Genomic DNA, 21,471 nt, shown 5'->3' on the forward strand with positions numbered 1-21,471 from the left:
ACTATATATCAGCCACAAATCCTTAAAAAATACAGCTTTTTTTTTTTAAGGAGCAAAATTTAGTATTTTATTGTGTTTTTTCCATTTTTATTGGAGTATAATTGCTTTTCAGTGCTGTGTTAGTTTCTGCTGTACAGTAAAGTGAATCAGCTACACATATATATGTCCTCTCTTTTTTGGATTTCCTTCCCATTTAGAGCACCACATAGCGTTGAATATATTTTATTTTTTATTGAAGTATAGTTGTTTTACAATGTTGTGTTATTTTATACATATATGTATTCTTTTTCATTTTCTCTGCATTATGCCTATTTACAGGATATTGAGTATAGTTCCCTGTGCTATGCAGTAGGATCTTGTTTATGTTATATATAGTAGTTTATATCTGCTAATCCCAATCTCCTAAATTATCCCTCCCCCACTGCCTTTCCCATTTGATAATTATAAGTTTGTTTTCTGTATCTGTGAATCTGTTTCTGTTTCATAAATAAGTTCATTTGTATCATCTTTTAGGTTACACATTTAAGTGATATCATATGGTATTTGTCTTTCTCTGACTTACTTCACTTATTTGTCTTTCTGTAACATACTTTATTTAGTATGTTCATATCTAGGTTCATCCATGTTGCTGTAAATGGTGTTATTTAATTCTTTTTATTGATAATAAAATATCTATATTATTAATAAATATTTATAAATATAAATTAAACATTGATGATTAATAAATATTGATTTATTAATAATTTTTATGTATTTAATTCTAGTTCATTGTGTGTGTGTATATATATATATACACACACATACCACCTCTTCTTTATCCATTCATCTGTTGTTAGACATTTAGGTTGCTTCCATGTCTCAACTATTAAATTACAGTGTTTTGAAAATACACTGTTTACATTTGTATAATTTTTAAAGTAAGGCCTCATTTAAAGGTATAGTTTGTATTCTGTTTTCTACTAGATTAAAATTGTTAAACATTACTCCCATTCAGCTTTTCTTTGACAAGCTATGTAGTGGTTTTAGTTATGGCCTCTGGAGTCAGTCAGCCTGAGTGGTGGCTCCGTCTCTTACAACTCTGTCTGGATGTGGTAGGCACACTGAGGGCCCCATGCACTCCACTGCCCTCCCGCCTCCATCCCGAAAGCTGTATAGGTCCTAACCTCTAGAATCTGTGACTGTCACCTTAACATGAGAAAAGACTTTGGAGATGTGGTTAAGAATCTTGAGATGGGGAAAATATCCTGATTTTCGGATGAGCCCAATGTAATCACAAGTGTCCTCATAAGAGAGAGACAGGAGGGTCAAAGTCAGAAAGCAGCAATCATAGTGTTGAGGGGACATGAGCCAAGGAAAATGGGAGGCCTCTGGATGCTAGAAAAAGCAAGGAAATGGATTCTTTGCTGGAGCCTCCAGAAGAAACAAAGCCTTGCCAGCCCATTTTAGATTTCTTACCTCTAGAATTGTAAGATAATACATTTGTGTTGTTTTAAACCACTCAGTTTGTGGTCATTTGTTACAGCAGCAATAGGAAACTAATATACTGGGCAAATCCCTACCCTGTACAAGCCTGACTTTCCTCATCTGTTATATGGGGAAAATAGTAGTCCTTGTTTGACCATGTAGTTAAAAGGATTAAATGAGGTAAAATATAGAAAGTGCCTAGCATGGTACCTGATGTGTGTCTCAATAAATGTCAGCTATTGCAATCAATATATTATCCTTCAAGAAGACTTAAATGTTAGTGTGGAATGTACTTTTTACTTGATAGAAAGATACTTATGTTAAATGAGAAAGTAAGTACACTTTATAGTATAATGTGTGGTATGTGATGTAATAGTATGGTGAGAAAGAGTATGAATAAAGATGTCTCAAATAGGAAAATCTATTCTAGGGAGTACAAATAGGAACAGATTTTTGATAGAGCTCTTTAGCAATGTATTTCATATTTTTACTGCTACAAATTGGTATCATAGAAGTATTCACTGTATACAGAGATGATGATAGAAGTATTTTTAAAAACTTGGAGATGACCATTATGTTTTGAGAATGGAATTGTTTCAGCTAAAGTACAATGGAATGTCATGCAGTGAATAAAACAATACCTTATAACACTGTATCATGATATGAGGAAAAGATTCCTGAGATTTAAAAAGAGAGTACATCACTAAATAATTATGAACCTAATTGTCTTTGTGTGTACTTCATAACACACTCATTCAGTATACATAAAAAGTTGACAGGTCTTTAAAAAAAAAAAAAAAAAAAAGTTGACAGGTCTTTAACTGAGTATGTGATTTTCTTTGGATGTAAGATTATTAATAATTTTAGAGTTTTCTCATTTATAAAAATAAAATTTTCTGAAATACTCATATAGTTGTCATGTATATCATAATAAAAACAAGAGATTCATATCATATGCATAAATTCTACTCTAGTACCCTTTAAGTAACATAGGTATATTCTTCTCATTGTTTAAAATTAAAAAAAAAAAAAATTAAAAAAAAAAATTGAAAGCAAGAGAATCTTAAGTAGCTGATCTCTTTAACTTATTTATGTAAGAAGGGCTTAGATTTCATGTGACCTCTTTCTGGACTGCTTGTTTTAATGTTTTTCACATCTTCTGTATTTTTAGGAACACCTCATTCAGAGCTTTTGGAAGAAGTTGAATGTACTCCATCACCTCGATTGGCCCTCACTTTAAAAGTAACAGGTCTTGGAACAACTCGTGAAGTTGAATTACCACTCACTAATTTCAGATCAACCATCTTTTACTATGTACAGAAATTGCTTCAGTTGTCATGTAATGGCAATGTGAAATCAGATAAACTTAGGCGTATTTGGGAGCCAACATACACGTAAGAAATTTTAACTTAATATTTTAAGTAGATGTTTTCATAGTACATAAGCCAAGTATTGTATTTTCTATATTTTGTAATTTAAGAACAGAAAATATTAAGTTCTCTCAGTTTATAGGAATAGATAAGAACATTTCTGACTCCTGATATATAAAGGTTAAAGCTTACAACTGGAAGGAACTTTAGACTAATTCCTTATGTAATGATTGTTGAACTCTTTGACTAGGATTGTGTATGAAATAGTAAATATTTTCTGTATTTGGAGTCTCTTAGTTAAGCATACCTCTCTTTGTTAATTCATTTATCTGTTCAACAAATAATTGTCAGTGACTTTGGGTAAAATTTATGTAACATTTTAGTACTTTGTTTTCTAATCTGTAAAATGAGAGTAGTTGTGAAGAATCCATAAATTAATATATATAAAGTAGATTCAGTACTCTCTGGGATGCAGAGGGTGCTCAGTAAGTATTACTTATCATAATATTTATTTTGTAGTAATATAAATTTATATAGTTTAATATTAAACTATTATAATCATCCTGCATGACTTTATTTTTCTTAGTTTCTATATCTGAAGTTCTGTTAACATCATTGATAATCTTATATAATGTTCAATAAAGTAATCTAGGTCTTTCTAGACAGAAACAGAAGGTCAGAACAGAATAGAGACAGAACAGCAGGTCATCATGGTATACTCTTCCTTCAGTCTTAATTGGAATAATTAAAGTTTAAAATTTGATCTCAACTACCTTACATCAACATAAGGGCCCTTGGTCCTTTTTACTCTTATCCATCTAGATACAAACACATCTCATTTTTATAATATGTGAAAGCTATAATACAAGATATAGCATATTCATTTCTTTAAAAGTTCCAGGCTTGATATATGTTTTTTTCTCAATAATGCTAAATTTATAAGCCACAACTTTTTCAGGAATATGATTTCTGCTACTTTTCCCAATTTAACAGATTAATATTTTTTCTTAATATGCTTGATCTTAGTTGAAAGGCAGAGAATACATTTTTTCTTAATAAATTCTCCGAGTTCAGTGTTTAAGCATATAGTGACCTCATCATATGTTTTTAAAGAATTGAAGCCTTATTGGAAATAACACAAATCATTTGATTTATGAATTAACTTGAATAATATCTTCATGTTTAGAATTATGTACAGAGAAATGAAGGATTCTGACAAAGAAAAGGAAAATGGAAAAATGGTAAGTACTTTTAGGAAATGGATCTTTATTCTTGGCTACTTAGTAAAAGAAAAGCAAAGAAAAACTAACACTGTGTTTCAGTTGAACAATTGAGGGAGAAATCATCAACATGGGATTCTTCAGATTAGCTTAAATGCATGATCTTGAAGCCACCTTATGAGATGCATGTGAAATAGCATAGACTTTATAATCAGGAAAGGCCAACATTTGGTTTTTCCTATTGTAGGGTTGTTGGTCTATAGAGCATGTGGAACAGTACCTTGGCACTGATGAATTACCAAAGAATGACTTGATAACCTACCTGCAGAAGAATGCAGACGCCGCTTTCCTGCGCCACTGGAAATTAACTGGCACTAATAAAAGTATTAGGAAAAACAGAAATTGTTCTCAGCTCATAGCTGCATATAAGGTATATATTGGCATCAAGACACTGTTTTGACTGGGAATGGCTTTGTGCTTTGTTTGCAGCTTTTTAAGTATTCTTGCAGAAGAGCAGTTCATTGGGACATACTAAAAAATGAGGTTGAATTAACATTGTTAATATGCCAATGCTAAAATTTCAAATTTGGTTTGTGGCATAGGATCTAAATACATAGTTTTAACTGTAGCTTTCAGTAGTTATATTTTGTGAATTTTATTGGTTTAGAACACTTTAAGCCTTGACTTGGGTGATACTGTTTTTATTTTAAAAGAAAGCAGTTTTTTTTTTAAGAATTCGAGCTTTTTCACATTAATACTAACAGGATGATATATTGTTTTTCTTAAAAATGATTAATGGCTGGTTTTCCTGTTTCTGTAGGATTTTTGTGAGCATGGAACAAAGTCTGGGTTAAACCAGGGGGCCATTTCTACTCTTCAAAGTAGTGATATTCTTAATTTGACAAAAGAACAACCTCAGGCCAAGGCAGGCAATGGGCAGAATTCATGTGGCGTGGAAGACGTCCTTCAGCTCCTGCGTATTCTGTATATAGTTGCAAGTGACCCTTACTCAAGAATATCCCAGGAAGGTCTGTAAGAATCCTTGTTTCATTTCTGTGGCATTTAAACAAATAAGTCAGTTTATATTTTTATTAATTCTGTTACTTTTACAGAAGGTGATGAGCAGCCTCAGTTTACTTTTCCACCAGATGAATTCACTAGCAAAAAAATCACAACAAAAATTTTGCAGCAAATTGAGGTAATAAAACCAGATAGTTGAACTCTTGAATCTGTTGGACTTTCAGAGTATTACCTCTCCTTCCTTTTCTTCCTCCCACCATTTCGCCTGTTAAGAACTGACTCCCTTTTGTCTTTTTTAATAATAGGACTTTGTTATTTGTTAATTTGTAGGAACCATTGGCATTGGCAAGTGGAGCTCTGCCAGACTGGTGTGAACAGTTAACCAGCAAGTGTCCTTTTCTAATACCATTTGAAACTAGACAGCTTTATTTCACATGTACAGCTTTTGGTGCATCAAGGTAGGAAGTGTGTTTTTTTATATTTTTGGAATAAATGTCTTTTTTAATGTTTTATATAAGCTTAAAATGTACTTATACTTTATATCAAGACTGATGCAGAGAATATATTGGTTTCTCGTAAAGAATTGTCAATATTTGGGAATTCCCTGATGGTCCAATGGTTTGGACTCCACGCTTTCACTGCCAAGGGTGAAGGTTCAGTTCCTGAAGTGGGGGAACTCTGATCTTTCAAGCTCTGTGGCATGGCCAAATTAAAAAAAAAAAAGAGTTGGCAACATTGAAACATTTTTTGGTTTCCGGTTGGATATAAGCACTCTTAGAACAGTGTGGGTTTAAGTACTGTGTTTTCCATCAGCTAGCATTTATTGTACAGTATTTTAAGTGGTTTACATAAATTTTTAGTTGCTGAAATTCCCAAGAATATAAAATTTAATGCTTGAAAATAGCTTTGACATAACGTTAAAATATATCTTTTGGCCACTATTTTTCTCCAGCTACCATATAACATACTATAAATTTTACTTTTTGTTTTTCTGTCTCCTTCATTAGATGAAAGTTTCATGAGGGCAGAATTTCTGGCAGTTTTGTTCACTGCTCTCATTGTACTGTATGTTGTACTGTATGTAATTATGTATATTGTACTGCTCTCATTGTAGTTGCTCCGTAAATATTTGTTGAATGATTGAATACCCAGAGTAATTTCACAGTAGATGTAAAAAAGTTATAATTTAAATGGATCTGCCTGTTTCCCTGATGTTACATTTGTTGTACCATTTTATATCCTTTACCAAGCATTTGTTCTCATAACACTATAGGCAGTGAAGAACACTGAATGCTAATCATTAGACCACCAGGGAACTCCCTGATTTTTATGTGAGGAAATTGATTCTCAACATGTATAGCTGATTGGTCTCAGGGTACCCCAAAAGTTATGGCACATATCGTATATCTTTTATCCTGTTATTCTTAGTTCAGGAGTCTTCTTTCATCCTAGATGGGTTAGCTCTGCATTGTTAGAAAGAAAATGTTTCAAACTCACAATACTGTTTCAGTGGTGGATTCAGTTATTTAATAAAGATAGCTTAACCATTTTTTATGTTCTCTGATTTAGGAAATGTTTGTTTATATTATTAGGTATTATGAGTTTGTCGGTATTTTTATGTGTTTTGTGGGATTGGACCGCAGACCTTGATCTGTTAATCACTAAAATAAAAAGGGAAAATACAGACTCAGTATTTCTCTATTTAAGGAAATAAAAAAAAAGATTAGTGTATTTGTTGTTTTTTTTTTTTTAAACATTTATTTTTATTTATTTGGCTGCATAGAGTCTTAGTTGTGGCATGTGGGATCTAGTTCCCTAACCAGGGATCGAACCCAGCCCCCCTGTATCAGGAGCATAGAGTCTTAGCCACTGGACCACAAGGGAATTCCCCAGATTAGTGTATTTGAACACCTGATAAAATACTATTTTTAAAATATTCTTAAATCTTTTGAATTTTGTTACTTGTGTAGTAGTACAATCAACTGTTGCTGTAGGCTACAGCTACAGAGATGTTTTTCTATTTCAGAGCAATTGTGTGGCTACAAAACCGACGTGAGGCCACTGTGGAAAGAACAAGGACCACAAGTAGTGTGAGGCGAGATGATCCTGGAGAGTTCCGTGTTGGTCGTCTCAAGCATGAAAGAGTAAAAGTTCCACGTGGTGAATCACTGATGGAGTGGGCTGAGAATGTCATGCAAATACACGCAGATCGGAAATCAGTTCTTGAGGTACCACTATATAAATTTCTTTTAGTGTGCAGGAATGACAACTAGAGAGTCAATCTCTATTCTTCCACTGCATAAAAACTACATTAGGAGGGAAAAAAAAAAAAACCTGCATTAGATAGAAGTGTAGAGGGATTCCTGTCTTCTGGGCAAACGCCTTCTCCTCTGGCAGGGCATCTTTCATGAGAGGGTGTCAGCTCACCTCCTCAGGGTCAGGATCTCATGGCTTAATGAGCAGCAAAGAATATCTTCACTCATGAAGTGGGAGAGTGCTTGGTCCATTTGAAGGACACTGCTCATTTCTTAGCAAAGCCTGAACCAAGTAATCGTATTCACAAAGGATTCTGATACTCCAAATTTTACCTTTATATTAAGCTGTGCCACAAGATACCTGCTTTTTTGGAGCACATGTGTTTTGTATAATTGTTTAACTTAAATTGTGCTTGGTATTGTATCATGGGTTTTTATTTCTGTATTGAGAAATTTTATAGCAATCGGCAGTAGGAAATTCAGTATATTTCCTGCAGAGATGTTATTGTGGGCATTGTTGATTATATTCCTTATATATGAGAGACAAAGAAATACCTCTCCTGTCACAGATGTCAGTCACCTGATTTGTTTATTTTTTGGATCACAGACTGTGGTAAATATGATATATCTCTAGAAAATTTATAAGGCTTATGACTTTCACTTTAAAATTTCTATGCCTGGGAATTCCCTGGCAGTCCAGTGGTTAGGAGTCTACACTTCCGTTGCAGGGGACACAGGTTCAGTCCTCATGCGGCTCAGTCAAAAAGAAGGAAGAAATTTCTGTGCCTTCATCTGTTCTTTTATCCATATATTCCTCTAACATAGATAATTCTTAATTATTATTTTACTATGTACTGTATATTTCTGTAAGCTGCCTCAAATTTTTGGAATACATGGACTGTGTATAAAAATCCTTAAAGTGATTGCTGGAAGTCAGAAATAAGTGAAAGAGTTTAGGTTTTAGTGTCACGTAGACAGACACACAAACACACAGATCTCTCAAGCAATGATATAACCTCTTTATCTAAAATTTGGTTTGCTTTGATTTGAAAAGGAGATGATGGTATATTTTGTAGGGTTGTTGTGAGAAGTAAATTGATGTATGAACAATGCTAACCAGAGTGTTTGAATATGGAATAGTGTACAACAAATCGAATTTCTCTTTAGAAAAACTAAAATAAAAACTGTTGTGTGGCTTATACTACTGCTATTTAAAAAAAACATATATTACAGTAGGACTGGATTTTGGCAAGAATGGGATCATTACAGAAATGATTTTTTAAAAGCTCACTTTCCCTTATAAATTTGTTTGTTTGTGTTTAGGTTGAATTTTTAGGAGAAGAAGGAACTGGTTTGGGGCCCACGTTAGAGTTCTATGCTCTGGTAGCAGCAGAATTCCAGAGAACTGACTTGGGAGCTTGGCTCTGTGATGACAACTTTCCAGATGATGAATCTCGTCACGTAAGATTTATTTCCTATTTCATGATTTGATTTGCGATTAAGCTTTTAGAAAGTTAAAAATCGGATATGTTTTCAGAATATAAGCCAGGTTTTCTGACCCTGCTTTTATTATTGAATAACCTTGATATTATTAAAAGATAAAATTTAGTCCATAAAACATATTTAATAAACTGTGATTATAGATACTATCTAGCACAGTTAATATGTTTAATGTTTATGGGTCTTTTGATTTTGTTTGCATTTCTCCTTCTAAAAAAATCAGGTCGATCTTGGAGGTGGATTGAAACCTCCCGGATACTACGTGCAGAGATCATGTGGACTGTTTACGGCTCCATTTCCACAAGACAGTGATGAGCTTGAAAGGATCACAAAACTCTTTCATTTCCTTGGAATTTTCTTGGCCAAATGCATTCAAGACAATAGACTTGTGGACTTACCTATTTCCAAACCTTTCTTTAAACTTATGTGTATGGGGGACATTAAAAGTAATATGAGCAAACTGATTTATGAGTCACGAGGTGACAGAGACTTACACTGCACTGAAAGTCAGTCTGAAGCCTCTACAGAAGAAGGGCATGACTCACTCTCAGTAGGAAGCTTTGAGGAGGATTCAAAATCAGAATTCATTCTAGATCCCCCCAAACCAAAACCGCCAGCTTGGTTTAATGGAATTTTAACTTGGGAAGACTTTGAACTAGTAAACCCACACAGAGCCAGATTTTTAAAAGAAATTAAAGACCTTGCCATCAAGAGGCGCCAGATTTTAAGCAACAAAGGTCTTTCTGAAGACGAGAAGAACACAAAATTACAAGAACTAGTGCTGAAGAATCCATCAGGTTCTGGGCCTCCACTTAGCATAGAGGATTTAGGGTAAGCTTTATATATATATTAATTCACTTATACATATACTTAAATGTATATATGTATACTTCAGCCTAATGGATGAGTAAGGTCTAAAACTTTTGTTCCTTTGTCTTCAGTAATTTGCAATAAGCCTGGTCCCCAGTGGCTGCATTAACTAACTCGGATACTGCAGAGTTTTCATAAAATTCTATTAATTTGTATCCATGTAATTATTATATCCTTGTTACATTTAACTGTGATTTTGGATTGATTGCAAGGCTTTGCTTTCCTTTTTTCCCTTCCTTCTTTTGATAATATTGAGAAGTTATGTTTAATATATTTACGGTTTGATTTGAGGTGAGAATCACAACAGAGCATTAATAACTTAAGTAAAGCAACAGTTCCTGTTTTTTTTTAAAAAAATCTTATGAACATGTTGCTGCCATAATTCATTGCAGAAATCTTTAGTTCATTAATTTTGTGCCATAAGGAGGAAGTGAAACATGGAAACGTGAACGGTGATGTTTCATGCAACCTCTGCAAAACCAGGTTTGGTAACAGTTGTCCAGATAATTTTCCTGCACAGGGGTTTGCATTTTAAAAGGTCCCATATTTAACATCTAATCTGGTAGAGTGATTTTGCTATTGTTGAGTGAGTGTAGGGAAGGGTTCATGGTTTCAGCAGCAGTGTTTTAAAATTAAACACCAGTGTTAGCTGAATGTTAATCTAATTCTTTTTTTTCTGCCCTCCCAGTTTAAATTTCCAGTTTTGCCCTTCCTCAAGAATATATGGTTTTACAGCTGTGGATCTCAAGCCAAGTGGTGAAGATGAGGTACAAATTTTGCTTTTAAAATGTTTGTAAATTCAGAAAAATCCTCTTAAAATATTCCTAGATATTAACAACTACCTTGACAAATTTTCCTTTGCAGATGATAACAATGGATAATGCAGAAGAATATGTGGATTTGATGTTTGACTTTTGCATGCATACGGGTATTCAGAAACAGATGGAAGCCTTCAGAGGTAATTTTTAAGGGTCTTTAGCTTAATCCCACTCCTTGTACTTTGAGACACTGAAATTAAGGTACTGCTACGCTCAAAAATTAGACTATGCTAGTAATCTCTAGGTTTGTCATCTAGTTTTTTGTCTTCCCAACAGTTAGGTCCTACAGGGTACCCAGAACAGATTGAAGCATTTTCAAGCTGTAGCATACCCTAAGCTTGCTCTTCCTGAGTGATGAGGGACCTACTTTGGCTTCTATTTTTTCCTTTGTAAGTGGATATAAGGTTGCATACATGATCAGGATGAATTAAACCATATTAGAACCTAAAGTCTTCAGGTAAAGAGTGAGGTAAAATATATTGAACTGCTTATCACTTACTAGTTTTAAAAATGAGAACTTAGCTTTGGCTGGCTTGTATGACATAAAGAACTGGTTGGGAAATTATCAGAATTTGGCTACTGACCATAGTGTCTGAATATTCTCCCTATATATACATCTGTGATACTAAGCAAAGATTTCTGTACTTAAAACCCTAGCACAGTTTTTATTTATTACTTTAATTTTTATTTGCTTTTTCAAATATTTATATTTGTCTTCTGTCCATTTAGTTGAGTATTATGATTTGAAATTTGTGATTTTGAAATTGTAACTTGGAAACTCACTTGTGTTTTGTTTTTTTGCTGTGTGTAACATGTAGATGGGTTTAATAAAGTTTTTCCAATGGAGAAATTAAGTTCCTTCAGCCATGAAGAGGTCCAAATGATTCTTTGTGGAAATCAGTCGCCATCCTGGGCAGCAGAGGATATTATTAATTATACTGAACCTAAGTTGGGTTATACACGTGACAGGTATGTGTTGGTTATTTTCTAAGATAAACAAATTGTTTATGTTTATCGCCTCATATCAGGAAATTGTATTTAGTTTTGATTTATAAGTTTTCAAAGTAATGTAAATGAGAAAGTATTATTATTTTAAACTTATTGTATGTACAGCTTTTTTAAAGTAAACTTTTTATTGAAGTACATATTGCTTTTTTTTAAGTAAACTTTTTATTGAAGTATAACAGAGAAGTACACAAATTGCATGTAGAGCCTGAAGAATTTTCACAGAACAGACACACCTGCATAATTGGTACCCAGAATGAGAAAAAACTCCGAAAGTCCCTGTCCCCATTTACTATTTCCTAGTCATTAAATCACTATTTCCATTGATTAGGTTTGCTTGCTTTTTGAACTTTAATAAATGAAATTATGCAGTATGTGTTCTCTGAGGTCTGGTTTCTTTATCATTATGAAATTCATTTGTGGCATACAGTGATACTTTGTTTCACTGTAACAGCTACAAACAGGGATTATTTCAGATCCCCGTTGCTAGTGTGGCCCTATTTGGACCAACTAAGCATGCTCATCCTGAGCTTTTCTGATTTGCTAGCTTTGTTGCATATTTGATTCCTATATGTCATTGGTATTTCTTACCTTTATAAGACAGCCTTTGAAGAATATTTTTTAAGTAGTTTGTATCAGCTCATTTCATACTTACCCAAAAGTCTCTAGACAGTGTGGTTCTTTTGACATGTGGATATTCGTTTTGAGGGGTTATCACTGGCTTATAAAGTAGTGGTAGTATTTTTCATTTAAATCAGCTATCAGATCACTGTAACTCTGTTTTTCTTCTTGTAGCCCTGGCTTCCTTAGGTTCGTGCGGGTTTTATGTGGTATGTCTTCAGACGAGAGGAAAGCATTTCTGCAGTTTACCACTGGTTGTTCAACTCTGCCCCCAGGGGGACTGGCTAACTTGCACCCCAGGCTCACAGTTGTTCGCAAGGTACAAACTCTAGCTACTAGGCAATGTAAACCAAATTTAGTTACCTGAGGGTTGAAAGAAATGCATATTTAAAGTCATGGTCTTCTATTATTTTCAATTCTGTTTCTCTGTAGGTTGATGCTACTGATGCAAGCTACCCATCAGTGAATACATGTGTGCATTATCTAAAGTTGCCGGAATACTCTTCGGAGGAGATCATGAGAGAGCGTCTGCTAGCTGCTACAATGGAGAAAGGCTTTCATCTCAATTGAGTTTTGAAGTGCAATGGGAGACATCAGAGACTTAAAATTCTAGTGAAGCCTCTTGTGTTTGTTTGCAGAGAAGTATATGATTCTCCATGCTAATGACACTTGCCTTTTTTTCCACCATTAAGGCTTTAAGAACATGTGGAATAAGTTTGTTAGCTGCTAATGACAAAACAAATCCTTTAACTATCCAGCCAGCAAGTACATAGCACAGAACACTGTGTGTTGCTACAAGGGCTCATGTGACTGGAATAAGGTGGTTCTACTTGACTGTTCCAAAGAGCAGCTTCTCAGATCTTCAGTGTTCACTGGTAAATTTCTAACAGTGTATTTGTGTAAAGTTTGTCATTTCATACTTCATACACTACAGTTGCCATCACTGATCCCTGTTTTGCTGGCTTTTAAGCTACTTGGTCAAAAATCCTGCTTCCTTAAAACACAGAGAGTTAATGAGCATCTCAAGCTTTTTCTTTTCCTCTTTAATGATGCCTGCACTATCAGAGTATATCTAGTGTTCTCTCTTTTGTTTGGCATATAATCATGCACAACCTTTTTATTTCTTTGAGGTGGGAGTATATTTTTATTTCCTAAATGCCATACTATAAAGATCAAATTCTTAAGTGTGTTTGTGCAGTTCAAAAATAAAAGATATATTAAGGGGGGGAGGAAAAAACACTGGTTTAGATGCAAGGCACACTTAAAGCAAGTTTTACTTTTGGTTGTATTTTCTTTGTATATTATAAACATTTATTTAACTTGTTGCAGTTTGAAGTAAAAAAAAATTTCCAAAATGTATGCTCAACAATAATCATTAAAATGTTTGCAGCGTACAAAACTGTGTCATGTGACTGTTTCACTGTAGCCATCAGACTAAGAGCTTAAATACTTGTCATTTTGAATCACTGACATTTCATTTTTTGAAATTACTACAGGAAGAAATGTTTTTTCTATGTAAATACACTTTACTGAGACTGGAAAGCTAGCAGAAATACACATCCACTTGCTTGTGATCCAGCTCTTACGTTCTGTCTTGAAGTATTCTTCAGCTAAAAATAGCCATGTTTTTGTGTTAACTTCTTAAACACCAAATCTGCTACTTACCATTGTATTTTCAGTGATGTGTAAGTCTAAGATCCAAGAATAATTTTTGAATGTTGTGTTGGTGTGAAAAGAAACCACTGGGATAATGCTGTTTCCTCCTTTTTAAAGGGGAGGGCTCTATTTCCATTTCCAGATTGTTTTGATTTATCATATCTACGCATTTAGGTAAAAGTAAAGTCACTAGGCGTGATTTAGCCAGATGGCTTTTATAGGAGTAAAAAGCATTTTTGGGAATCACCCACTGTTTACCTGTTTAAAAGGTATGTTCCCTTTCTACATTAGAGATTTCTCCCACTGCAGTCAATCATTTGAGTAGTGTTTCTGTTCTCTGCATGAGAATATTGTGACTGTGTAATCAGAGGCAGCATTTAAATAATTCACCTTATTGTTAGCTTCACAGTTCTCTGTGAGAATAAAAGCTAATAAAGCATAATAGCAATATTTAAACGTATGACCTATGCTTTTATCCAAAAGCAGTAGTGGTGATTGTCTCAAAAAAAGTCATGGATGCATGACTAGAACTTTACATTAGCGGTAGAATTAAAATCCAGTTTATGTGTGTAGTATTGCCATTATTTAAGTCTCTCAAACATCGGTCAGTAGCCAACTTTTATCAAGACTTAAGTCTAGTAAGTACATACGTGCTCAGTGGCTCAGTCATATCTTAACTCTTTGCAAACCTATGGACTGTAGCCCCCGTCCAACCTCCCCCTGCATCCCTGCCCCTCTGTGCATGGGATTCTCCAGGCAAGAATACTGGAGATGGTTGCCATTTCCTGCTTTAGGGGATCTTCCCAACCCAGGAATTGAGCCCGTGTCTCCTGTGGCTTCTGCACTGGCAGGTGGATTCTTTACCACTAGCCACTTAGGAAGCCCCTGGTCTAGCACAGGGGTCAGCAAACTCTGGCCTGTCATTTGCTTTTGTGTGGGCCATGAACTAAATATGGTTTTGAATTCTTTAAGTGGTTGAAAAAATCAAAAGACTAATAATATGATGTGAAAATTTTATGAAATCCAGATTTCAGTGTCCATAAATAAATGGTTTTATTAGAACATAGCCATGCTGATTTATTTATATATTATCTGTGGATCTTTCTGCATTACAATGGCAGAACTGAGTGGTTACAGCAGAGACCATATGGCCCACAAAGCCTTAAATACTCACTATCTGGCCCTTTGCAGAAAAGGTTTGCTGAATCCTGGTCTAGCACATTGCTACAGCAGGTAAAATTGATGAGTCTTGTTATACAGTGAGTAGCTCTGAAATGCCAGGATTTCTGTAGAATGAAAAGTCCAAGGACAAGGTAAAGCTGCCCAGTCTGAGACATAAATTTCATGTGTGAAAATCATTAAGCTGGTAGTCACAGTTGAGCAAGAAACCTGAAATGAGATGACACAGGCTGTCATAGACAGAGTCACATTACAGTTCACTTTGTATGAGTCAAGTATTATGAGACACCTACTTGGGTCTCCACATGGAGTATTTTTTCCAGTGGTATCTACCTAGTATTTTTTTTGTTGTTGTTCTCTCAAGGTACTAAAATCTGTGCCAACATGTTATTTAAATGCTATTTTGGTATGACCCAAAAATTAATTTTATGCACTCCCTCGTTACTTCTGGTGTACCAGTTTCAGCAGTTACCTGAATGTGCTACTGATTAAGTGCCTATCAACTAGGACAGTGTTTTCCAACTAATGTCTCAGAAAGACCTCCAAAGCACTTTGATCTAGACTGGGCTTTCCCCAAATCTTGGTTTCTCGATGCATATCATTCACTGTTCTGGCAGGTCAGAAGCCTTTCCTCTGCCTTCCTGAACTGAGTCCAGAACAAGATCTTTTGGAATTCATTATTGACTGATTGCCTTGGTTTTCATAGACACAAACTTTTGAAGTATATAAGTGAACTTTTATAAACAAAGAATTTTAACAAAATTCCTCCTACACATACATGAGAGAGTGAGAGAGAAATTAATAGTGAATGAGTTAGTACCTAGAGTGTCCATTTTATGTCCTCTTTTGGAGGGTAGAGTGTTGTAACTCTTGAATTCCATAGGATGGCACGATATCTTCATGTATCAAGACTATATTTCTATCTCCTCTATTGTACCTGCCCTCCTACCCCTAACGTGCACATGAACATGCTTTTACCTAAGGCAGTTCTGCATCTTTTACTGTTGATGAAGCAACAAAAGCATAATATAGAAAGATTTGGGAGGATTGGGGTATTGCTCTTCTATAGTGGCTTAGCAGTTTGCTTTAGGAGGAGAAGGGGTTGAAGGAATAAAAGAGAGAGGGGTAGATTCACAGTAACCTGAACAGAGATTCTCTTGCATCCCAGTTTTAGGCTTTGAACTAAATTTCATTTACCAATAAATTTACTAATAAGGTAAACCCTTTACAGCATGGCACACAGGATAGTCAGTTCTGTGTGTGCTCAATCGCTCAGTTGTATCTGACTCTTTGCAGTTCCAAGGACTGTAGCCCACCAGGCTCCTCTGTCCATGGAATTATCCAGGCAAGAATACTGGAGCAGGTTGCCATTTCCTCCTCCAGGGGATCTTCTGACCTAGAGATTGAACCTGTGTCTTCCTGCATTGGCAGGATTCTTTACCACTGAACCACCTGGGAAGCCTTCAGGATAGCAGTAAGGGCTGTCTTAATGTTTGGCCACTCGTTATAGTAACATTCTTTATAGGGTTAATTACATGATGGCGTTGTAATTGTTAAGTACCTATAAAATATGTATCAGGCTTTTAGAAACTGGAAAGAATTTTTCACTAGGTACACACATTAGGTAAACTTTTGACTTTTTAAAGAAAAAGATAGCATTCAGAAAACTATTATTCAAAGTGCTATGCATGTTCAAGTTAATGTTAACAGTTTATTGGCCAACGGAGAGCTCTCACATTTTCTTCCCACCCGGTGGTGCTATTCCTGAACTTACCTCTTTGCAAAGTCAAGCAGAGACCAAAAAGTTTCCCTTAGTACTACTCAAAATCTAAACAAGTGAGGAAAAAAAAAAATGCTTATGGTCAGAAAATAAAACTTGTCTCTCTGTTTAGAGAAAATTTTTCTTTGTACATCATATTTTAAAATACACTTTTGTTTTCCATTTAGGAACTGTGGAAAACCCCTGTTTAAAAGTCTTTGGAAGGATAGCCTGTTTTGAGATGTTTGGTCTTCCAGGTTCTTGTGGGCTAGCGATGTTGAGAGGTACTCCATGGTATTCTCATTTCCTTTGAGTCGATGTTGTCTGGCAGAGCCTCTCTGTTTTCAGCTGTCTGACATCTTATCAAGAATTAGCAGAGGGGCAAGAATTCTTGCCCGATTTGTTTCCACAATGCAGCCATTTAATACCATCTCATCCAAAATGATGTGTACTTTATCCAAATTAAACATTATCTAGGGTTATTATTAAGGAAATTAGTTATAGAAATGTTAACACTCAGTAAATAACAACTTATGACTTGGAATTTTTCTAGTGTAAATGAGTCTAAGCATGAAGTTTTTTTTAACAGATTTCCTAAAATTAAAATTGGTGTTTATACTAGAAATTATTACCTTCATGTACACAGATACACCTAGTTTCACCTTGGTTAGGCTAACTGGACAGTAGACATAGAAATGGAGCAGATTTAGCTTTTAACCTTTTAGCCAGAGGGAGAGAAAATGTACTAAGAGCTGGAGAATAAAGCAAGTAAATTTTGGTAAGAGTGTGTGACCTGACCTCAAGAACAATATCTTCCCAGGCAGCAATAACAACAGTAAATAGCTATGACTTACTGAATACTCATTATGCTCCAGGCATTGTGTTGAGTGTTTTACATACATTATTTCAGTCTTTTCTTTGTTTCTGTGATGTATGTGCTAACATTATTCTCATTTTACACAGGAACAAACAGGCTCAGCCATTGTCCATGGTCACATGGCTAGTAATTGTAACTTTGGAATTTACACCCAAAATTTTGGCTCAGCTGCTCTGCTTCCAGACTTCTCAGGAGAGGCCCGAGGCTGCTGAGTATACACCCTCACTCCACCCTCAAACTTCCACCCCCAAAAATGCCTTTTCAACATAGCACCCTTAGCATGAGACAGGCTAAGAAAAAAACAATCAGTAGGAGAAATGAATGAAGAAAAGCAAGGCAATGCTGACTTAATTCCCAAGGAGATAAAAATTCCAATTTCCAAGGGAGTACTTGTAAATGGAGCGTTCTAAAAATACTCATTTGAGAATTATGGAGCCACTTTAGCTTCCTGATGTTCCTGGTAGAAAGTCAGGACAGGGCATAGGGGAAGAAGAAAATACTGTTAGACTATGATATCTAGCTAATTAAAAAGAGCCAAATTCTTCCCCCAGGAGCTCCTTCATTTGAGTACCTAACTTTTCCTTTGTGAAATTGAACTGGAAGAGAGAATTAAACTCTGAGGGTGATGACGGCAATGGTTGAACATTTCTAAAGTCTACACTTTACTATCTTAGGTTTCCATTACCAAAGAGCAGGATCTTGGTCTGTTTTAAAAAAAAAAAACTGATGGATTATTTCAAATAGACAAACTTCATTCAACAGGGAGTGATTAAATGTACAAGGAGAGTTCATAATTAGTAAATCTTTGTAAAATGAGTCACTAGTGATTCCAGATGTTCAAGGCTATTGTACTTGTTTAGTGAAGTACATCTACAGAGAATGAGACAATCCTGTGAATGACTTTTAAGTTTCTATTAGGTTCTGTGTTAATACCTCATTAAGCTCTGTGAAAATAGTCCTTCCGCAGAATAAACTGTTTTTCAGGAGCCCATGGGAACTGTCCTTAAGTGACCCAGAAAAGAAAAAAAAAAAAGCTTTACTCTGTTATACCTATTAATAATGTCTTCCAATTAGATGGATGATTGCTTTATCCATGGCCAACTTGGGATTGGAATATTAGGCCTTTGACTTAATCCTGTTCGCTGGACCCAGAAGCCAGAACTTAGAAGCCACAGGAAGGCAGGAATGACAAGTATAAAAAAAGGCAGAAGCACAGGTGGTTGCATGAAAAAATGCCCTATAGAATCCCCCTGTTGTATTTTTTTGGTGGCAAGGTGTTGTTTTTTTAATTATAGTTGACTTACAATGTGTTAATTACAGCTGTACAGCAAAGTGATTCAGTTATACATACACATTCATACATATGTATGTAACACCAATATTCTTTTTTAAATGTTCTTTTCCATAATGTTTTATCATAGGACACTCAATATAGTTCTCTGCTATATAGTAGGACCTTGTTTTAAGGCCTAGTGCCTTTGAAAATGTCAGTCCATCCAGGGTGATGCTCAGATAGAAGATCTCATTTTAATGTAGTCTATTTGAATTGATGCAAACTGCTCTGAAAGACTGCGCCATCTCTGGCAAGAAGATGATCAGCAATTCAGATATCCCCTTGAACAATTAGCCCAATGTTTTGAAATTCAGATTAGAATATACTGCTGAATCTTATCGACCACCGACATCTTTACATTACAAGGTCAAGATCCTTCGGTAAGTTCTGAATTTCGCAACATGCTGGAAACATGAGTTGCTTAATGAGGTCATTCTGTACTGTGGGCATGTGATGGCCTGTCTATCTGACTATCTGGCTCAAACCCCTAATAATCATGCAAGTTTCTGGCACGCTACAGGGAAACCACAGACCAAATCCAATGTGAGGCAAAAGCCTGAAAGCTGATTTCCTCTTGGAATCATGTGATGCCTTTAAAATAAGAAGCCAGCTGTTTTTCATATCTTGATTTGGTTCATAAGCAACTTGTACACACTGGCAAAGCCAAGAGTAATGGCATTTGGGCTACTAGCCAGGTGAGCGGGACCAAAAAAATGCCCTATATGCCAAGGCCCATGGCAATAAACAGGCAAACACACCTCAGCCCTGACATTTAGAATAGGAGGAAGCAAGAAAGGCATAGGCTGAAGCTCTATTAATGTGATGAGCTATAATGACTATTTTAAGAGGGTCCAACTTTCAGGTTATACTGAACTCATCTGACTTAAAAAATCCTTGAGGAAATTTGTTTCCTCTCATGGGCACCCTAAGGTTGGGGCTGACAGGAACTAAAAATAGCTTCTCAGCGAACAGATTCATAAAGCTGCATCTTTTCTCAACCCAGAAACCTAAGAGCCTTTCTGAATGCTGGGTAATGTGGATTGGAGTTGAATACTGTAGGGCCCCAGTAATATTTGTGCCACTTAAAATCAATTTTTTAATTAAAGTGATTGAAATGTTTCCAGTTTATATATTGGAATTTTGATCTCTGGATCATAAAACACTTCTTGAACAGAGTATTTTAATACCACCCTGGTGGTCTAGTTCTCCTTTAGGAAGAGAAAAACCGAGCAGCATACATTCAAAGAGGACCTCAAAAGCAATTCCAGTAAAGAACCCCGTCTAGGAACTAAACTTTCTGAGTCTATATTTTGCTCTCAGATCCCTTGTCTTCTTATTTTTCTTTCTTTCTTCTCTCTTTTTAAAGGTCATAGCTAAGCAAAGTTCTTTAAGTAGGGTGGGGGGGAAAAAACATACTCATTTTTTTATACTTCAACTCAATTTCTCATATAATCAGATTAAGTTGCAAAGGGCTAAGTTGTTCACATTTCCCGCAGAAAATCAAATACTACTGTAAACAAGATTATCATCTTGAAGATTCTGCATAGTTTTGGATAGATTCTCCCTGTAATAGTCTTCTGTTCACTTTTATGCTTTGTATAGTCTTTTGTTAATTAGGTCACTGAAAAGGAGTGTTGTCTTTCTTTGTTAAGTAGGTTTTCCATAAAGACCCACTCCTAAAAAAAAAAAAAAAAAAAAGACCCACTCCTATTCTGAGAGCAACAAAGACATTTGTATAATTTTTTTTTTTAGTTTACATAGGCTTATGTAAAATAATACATATATCAAACTCAGAATTGGGGTCAGTGAACCTGTCATTTCTTGTGGTTCTCCCCTGCCCCCGCCCAACTCTCTGTTAACAGCTTCTCATAACTTGCTTCCACTGTCCCTCAGTAAACAGAACCAGAAGCATGGAACCAAAGGAGTCGGGGTGAGGCAGAGGGACCTGGTGAGGAGGGAGAGGAGGAATAGTAGGGGGTGAATATGGTATCTGTAGGACTCAGAAACACATGTAAAGGAAACAGAGATGGTGAAAGCTAGGGAGAGCCAAAACAGTCTCGAAGGCAGAACTGTTTAATCTGGAACTTTCATATCCCTTTCCCAGGTGAATGGCTTGGAACAGTCCCTTGGGGGCTGTTGCTAATTCTGAGACTAACTACTCCTAACCTGACTGGAACTCATGCTGGAGAGGCCCATGGCCCCCTTACCCCTCCATGCCCGCCCTTCCCAAAGACTGGATTAGCTGCACAAATTCCTTGGGCCCATGGGCCAGCTTCTCTTCTCTTGCAGCCCTGCCTCCAATGGACATAGTTTTAAAAGGGGGAAAAAAGATGTTTAGAAGTCTCTGAGGTGAATTTCACTTTTGGAAAGCAAGCTCTTATCAAGACATTCAGGTACTCTCTTCAAAATGTTTCATGGTTTCCAACTCCTCCAACCAACCAAAGCCCAGTGTTTCTCTAAAACTTCTCTAATTCAGAAAACACCAAGACAACAAATGGTGACAGACACTTTGTGCAAGTTTTCT

The 21,471-nt window shown here is 35.6% G+C and overlaps 2 protein-coding genes and 1 long non-coding RNA gene across 7 annotated transcripts in view; 2 read left to right on the plus strand and 1 right to left on the minus strand.

Moving 5' to 3' along the window:
* HECTD1 (HECT domain E3 ubiquitin protein ligase 1) overlaps window positions 1-13,537 on the plus strand; it is a 71,692-nt gene extending 58,155 nt beyond the window's left edge. For 4 of the 5 annotated variants that reach the window (XM_043489797.1, XM_043489798.1, XM_043489799.1 and 1 more), the window contains 14 exons: window positions 2,636-2,858; window positions 4,021-4,075; window positions 4,302-4,484; window positions 4,875-5,082; window positions 5,167-5,252; window positions 5,405-5,532; window positions 7,101-7,302; window positions 8,653-8,790; window positions 9,053-9,660; window positions 10,388-10,466; window positions 10,564-10,657; window positions 11,336-11,486; window positions 12,318-12,462; window positions 12,576-13,537. In XM_043489797.1, the coding sequence (XP_043345732.1) occupies window positions 2,636-2,858; window positions 4,021-4,075; window positions 4,302-4,484; window positions 4,875-5,082; window positions 5,167-5,252; window positions 5,405-5,532; window positions 7,101-7,302; window positions 8,653-8,790; window positions 9,053-9,660; window positions 10,388-10,466; window positions 10,564-10,657; window positions 11,336-11,486; window positions 12,318-12,462; window positions 12,576-12,713 (2,438 nt within the window). In that variant the 3' untranslated portion in view covers window positions 12,714-13,537. The remainder of the gene's footprint in view (window positions 1-2,635; window positions 2,859-4,020; window positions 4,076-4,301; window positions 4,485-4,874; window positions 5,083-5,166; window positions 5,253-5,404; window positions 5,533-7,100; window positions 7,303-8,652; window positions 8,791-9,052; window positions 9,661-10,387; window positions 10,467-10,563; window positions 10,658-11,335; window positions 11,487-12,317; window positions 12,463-12,575) is intronic. The other variant, XM_043489800.1, reaches the window with a different exon arrangement.
* LOC122455051 lies at window positions 736-2,468 on the plus strand. The gene is made up of 2 exons (XR_006273576.1): window positions 736-2,243; window positions 2,278-2,468. It is a non-coding gene; the product is annotated as an uncharacterized LOC122455051 (long non-coding RNA).
* A 1,313-nt stretch (window positions 13,538-14,850) lies between the features above and the next one.
* The window catches only part of AP4S1 (adaptor related protein complex 4 subunit sigma 1), a 44,236-nt gene continuing 37,615 nt past the window's right edge, over window positions 14,851-21,471 (minus strand). Inside the window, exon 6 of the mRNA XM_043489827.1 lies at window positions 14,851-17,210. Within this exon, the coding sequence (XP_043345762.1) occupies window positions 17,082-17,210 (129 nt within the window). The 3' untranslated portion in view covers window positions 14,851-17,081. The remainder of the gene's footprint in view (window positions 17,211-21,471) is intronic.

The sequence above is a fragment of the Cervus canadensis genome, chromosome 17 (assembly GCF_019320065.1).
Source record: "Cervus canadensis isolate Bull #8, Minnesota chromosome 17, ASM1932006v1, whole genome shotgun sequence".
Lineage (NCBI taxonomy): Eukaryota > Metazoa > Chordata > Mammalia > Artiodactyla > Cervidae > Cervus > Cervus canadensis.